We start from the raw sequence: 3,513 nt of genomic DNA on the forward strand, positions 1-3,513 counted from the left end.
GGATCTCTGTGAGTTCGAGACCAGCCTGGTCTACAGAGCTAGTTCCAGGACAGGCTCCAAAGCCACAGAGAAACCCTGTCTCAAAAAAAAAAAACCAAAAAACCAGAGCAGAGTACCTTATTTTCAGATGTCTCTACCAATTCCCTCAACTTCCCTGGCCTCATGAAAGCATCTCTTGTAGTTAGGAACACAAACTAAGAAAGCAAAATCTTAAAGGAGGAGGAGGAGGAAGAGGAGGAGGAGGAGGAGGAGGAGGAGGAAAGGCCTTCGGAGTCTTATCAAGGGCAAATTTAATCAGAAAAGCTAAGGTCTTAAAATGGAAGGAGATACTAACCCATCGGCCTTGGCTTCTCAGAGCTAAAAACCAGGGAAAACCTAGAGTGTTCCCCTGACTTCATATTAAAGATGATGGCAAGATAAGAGGCTATACAACTAGCCAAGCACAGTGGAACCAGTAAAAGTATTAGACCATCCTCAATCTGAATCCTGGATCACCAGGGGAACTTGATGGGCTTACCCATCTTCTCTAGGCCTCCACTCCTTTTTCCAGAAAATAGGCAGAACACGCCTGCACACAGCCTGAATTGGACTATATAACTACAAGTGAAACACCCCAACAATTGCCTGGCACCCTGGGATGCTCTATTCGCGGGGATGCAATTTAGTCTAATGCTTCAGGTTAGTTTGTCAATGGCTTTTGTTTTCTTGGGGGGATTACAAAGTCGCGTGTCTCTATACCGATTTCTTCTTTTTTTTTAGTACAACATCTTTTTACAAAGTCTGAAGCTTGATTCAGCTAAACTATGGAAAAGCACGATTTCCCACCACCCAGGCTCGAGGAGTAAATGTTGGGAGCCCTGGATAGCTGTGCTGTGGAAGGTGAGCAGAACAACTCTGGACTCCCCTAAATTTTTCCTCCACAATAGCCCACAAATCCTCTTGCCTGCCCAGAACTGACAGAGCCACTGTGTATCTTGGGTAGAGGATAGACAGTTCTACCCCTAAAGAACTTTAGGTATTGCCTTATACCCAAATCATTTCCTACCTCACGGTTTTATGTGTCTATGTGATTTATTAGTTCTTGTTGTGTTTTCCTTCTTAGCCCTTCACATGTCCCTCCAAAGGAGCCAAAGACAGCGGTCCCCTTGTGCTCAGAATTCCGACTCCCACTGACCAATGCCAGCTCATTATGCGGCACGACTCTCACGCTCCCCGGGTAACTAGGATCCAGATTCCCCACTGCCGGGGTGGGGACGCATCAGCATCCGGGGAGGAAGTTCGCAACACAAGCTTTCAGGCGCCGCAGTTGCGCGTGCGCGCCCGTGGCCCCCGCGACCACGCGAAAGGCGGGTGGAGCACGGGGCGAGGAAGGAGGGGCCAGTCCGATCACAGCGGCCCCGCCCGCAGCGTCAAGTATAAAGTTGGGCGCCCACAAGCCTTCGCAAATCCTCGCAGGGGCTCAGATCTTTCAACATGTCGACTAAATCGTCTATGGTTCTGGGTTACTGGGATATCCGCGGGGTGAGTGGCTCCTCGCCAGCCCAGCTGCTGGGACAGAGATGCAGGCGGTGTCGGTGGGCTGCAGCCAGTGCGGAAGGGGCCTCCCAGCTGTGACCAGGGTCAGCTGAGCTGCCCTCCGAGGCCTACCTCCGGCCAGCCTGTGGGGTCCCCAAGCCCATGGGGAGAGGAGGAGACCGGACATTTCGGGGCCAGAGCGAAGGGGCTGCTTAACGACAACTTTCCCCGCCCGACAACTTTTAACACAATACTGGGACTTCGCAGCGTTGGGCTGGGGACGTTGACGGGCGGGGGTTGGGAGCGAGTGGCAACCGTGCAGGCGCGCTGACCGGGGTCCTTCTCCACCCCCCCCCCCACCTTTAGCTGGCTCATGCCATCCGCATGCTCCTGGAGTATACTGATACCAGCTATGAGGAGAAACGGTACACGTGTGGTGAAGGTAATGTCTGTGGGTGCCCTCCAGTTGTCTTTCACCCAGGGAGGAACATTACACCGAGGTTGTATGGGTCCCCTGCTCCAGTCAACTGGGAACTGTGTCAAGAGAAGCTCAGTCATGGGATTTTCTCTTGCTGCCCAATCAAATCTTAATACGTAGGCTGTAGAAACCCAAGCGTTAGGTTTTGGGGATTGGGAACTTGAGGTATCAGGACTAAATCATTTCTCTGCTTGGCTGGTAAGGGAGTTGGGTTCCGCTTTTCTCTTACAGCTCCCGACTATGATAGGAGCCAATGGCTGGACGTGAAATTCAAGCTAGATCTGGATTTTCCTAACGTAGGTGGCTTTGGAGGAGTGGGCAGAAGGGAAGGCCACCTGCCTATCAGTCTTTTACTTCGTCTCTGGTTTGGGAGAATCTAGAATAGAGGCTCTTCAGATGGAGAGAATGGATAGAATTCAAAGACCATTGAACAGGAGGAGAGCAACATTTTAACTCCCACTAACGACTATCAAACACTAACATTTTTCTCTCTCAAAAAGACAGGCTATAAGAGACATTAATTACTTAGCCCAGGGGTGTGACTTTGTCACTGATAGAAATCTCCTCGATCTGTCCCAGTATCTTCTTAAGTGTCATGGTTGTTAAATGCTCTTTAATGTATCCATAAACGCACTACTCTTAGTTTTACTTTAAAATATAAAATATTTACAGTTTGCTTATAAAAAGTATTCCGAGAAAGTCGACATGCCACGCATACATTCTCACTGACACACAGACTCTCACGCGCTTGTCTAGAATCAGCTGGGGACCGAGTGCTAGCTATTTTCTTTCTCTGAGCTTCTGTTATCTCATGTTTACTGCCGTGCAAGTCTCTGTTCCCGAAGAGTGGAACTATGTCCCGGTTTCCTTCCAGCTGCCCTACCTTATGGACGGGAAGAACAAGATCACCCAGAGTAACGCCATCTTGCGGTACATCGCGCGCAAGCACAACATGTGTGAGTGGCCCAGCGCTGATGTGAGAGCCGAGGCCGAGGCCCGAGGTGGGTAATCCCGAGGGTGACTTGGTGCTGTTTGACCTACAGGTGGGGAGACTGAAGAAGAGAAGATAAGAGTGGACATCATGGAGAACCAGATAATGGACTTCCGCATGCAGCTGGTTCGGCTCTGCTACAATTCTGACCACGTGAGTTGCGTTACCGGGAATCAGCCGTGCTGGGTTTCAGGCAAACGTGCTAAGAACTGGCTCGGCTCCCTTCTGTGGTCGCCATCTTTTCATTGACCCAATCTGTAAGGATTGGAAACAGGTTTTATTTTTTGGTTTGTTTTGTTGTGTAATTCCGGCATTAGTGTCTCTTCCTTTCCAAAGCTAGCTCCCCATCCTGCCTCCTCCAAGTAAAGGCGGTAAGAAACTGCCTAGAGAAAGGTCCGCAGTGTCCATCACTGGGCCAGGCCCCGACTACAGCTGTCAGCTATTGTGTGTGTGTGTGTGTGTGTGTGTGTGTGTGTGTGTGTGTGTGTGTATGAGTATGAGAGAGAGAGAGAGAGAGCACCATGAGTGT

At 50.2% G+C, this 3,513-nt stretch overlaps 2 protein-coding genes across 2 annotated transcripts in view; both read left to right on the top strand.

The window, feature by feature from the left end:
- Positions 1 to 1,419, top strand: part of Eps8l3 (EPS8 like 3) — a 14,483-nt gene extending 13,064 nt beyond the window's left edge. Inside the window, exon 19 of the mRNA XM_026789613.1 lies at positions 1,225 to 1,419. Within this exon, the coding sequence (XP_026645414.1) occupies positions 1,225 to 1,419 (195 nt within the window). The remainder of the gene's footprint in view (positions 1 to 1,224) is intronic.
- The window catches only part of Gstm3 (glutathione S-transferase mu 3), a 3,154-nt gene continuing 978 nt past the window's right edge, over positions 1,338 to 3,513 (top strand). The window contains exons 1-5 of the mRNA XM_005367852.2: positions 1,338 to 1,521; positions 1,882 to 1,957; positions 2,225 to 2,289; positions 2,868 to 2,949; positions 3,037 to 3,137. Of these exons, the coding sequence (XP_005367909.1) occupies positions 1,474 to 1,521; positions 1,882 to 1,957; positions 2,225 to 2,289; positions 2,868 to 2,949; positions 3,037 to 3,137 (372 nt within the window). The 5' untranslated portion in view covers positions 1,338 to 1,473. The remainder of the gene's footprint in view (positions 1,522 to 1,881; positions 1,958 to 2,224; positions 2,290 to 2,867; positions 2,950 to 3,036; positions 3,138 to 3,513) is intronic.

This window comes from Microtus ochrogaster, unplaced genomic scaffold, assembly GCF_000317375.1.
Source record: "Microtus ochrogaster isolate Prairie Vole_2 unplaced genomic scaffold, MicOch1.0 UNK25, whole genome shotgun sequence".
Classification (NCBI taxonomy): Eukaryota; Metazoa; Chordata; class Mammalia; order Rodentia; family Cricetidae; genus Microtus; species Microtus ochrogaster.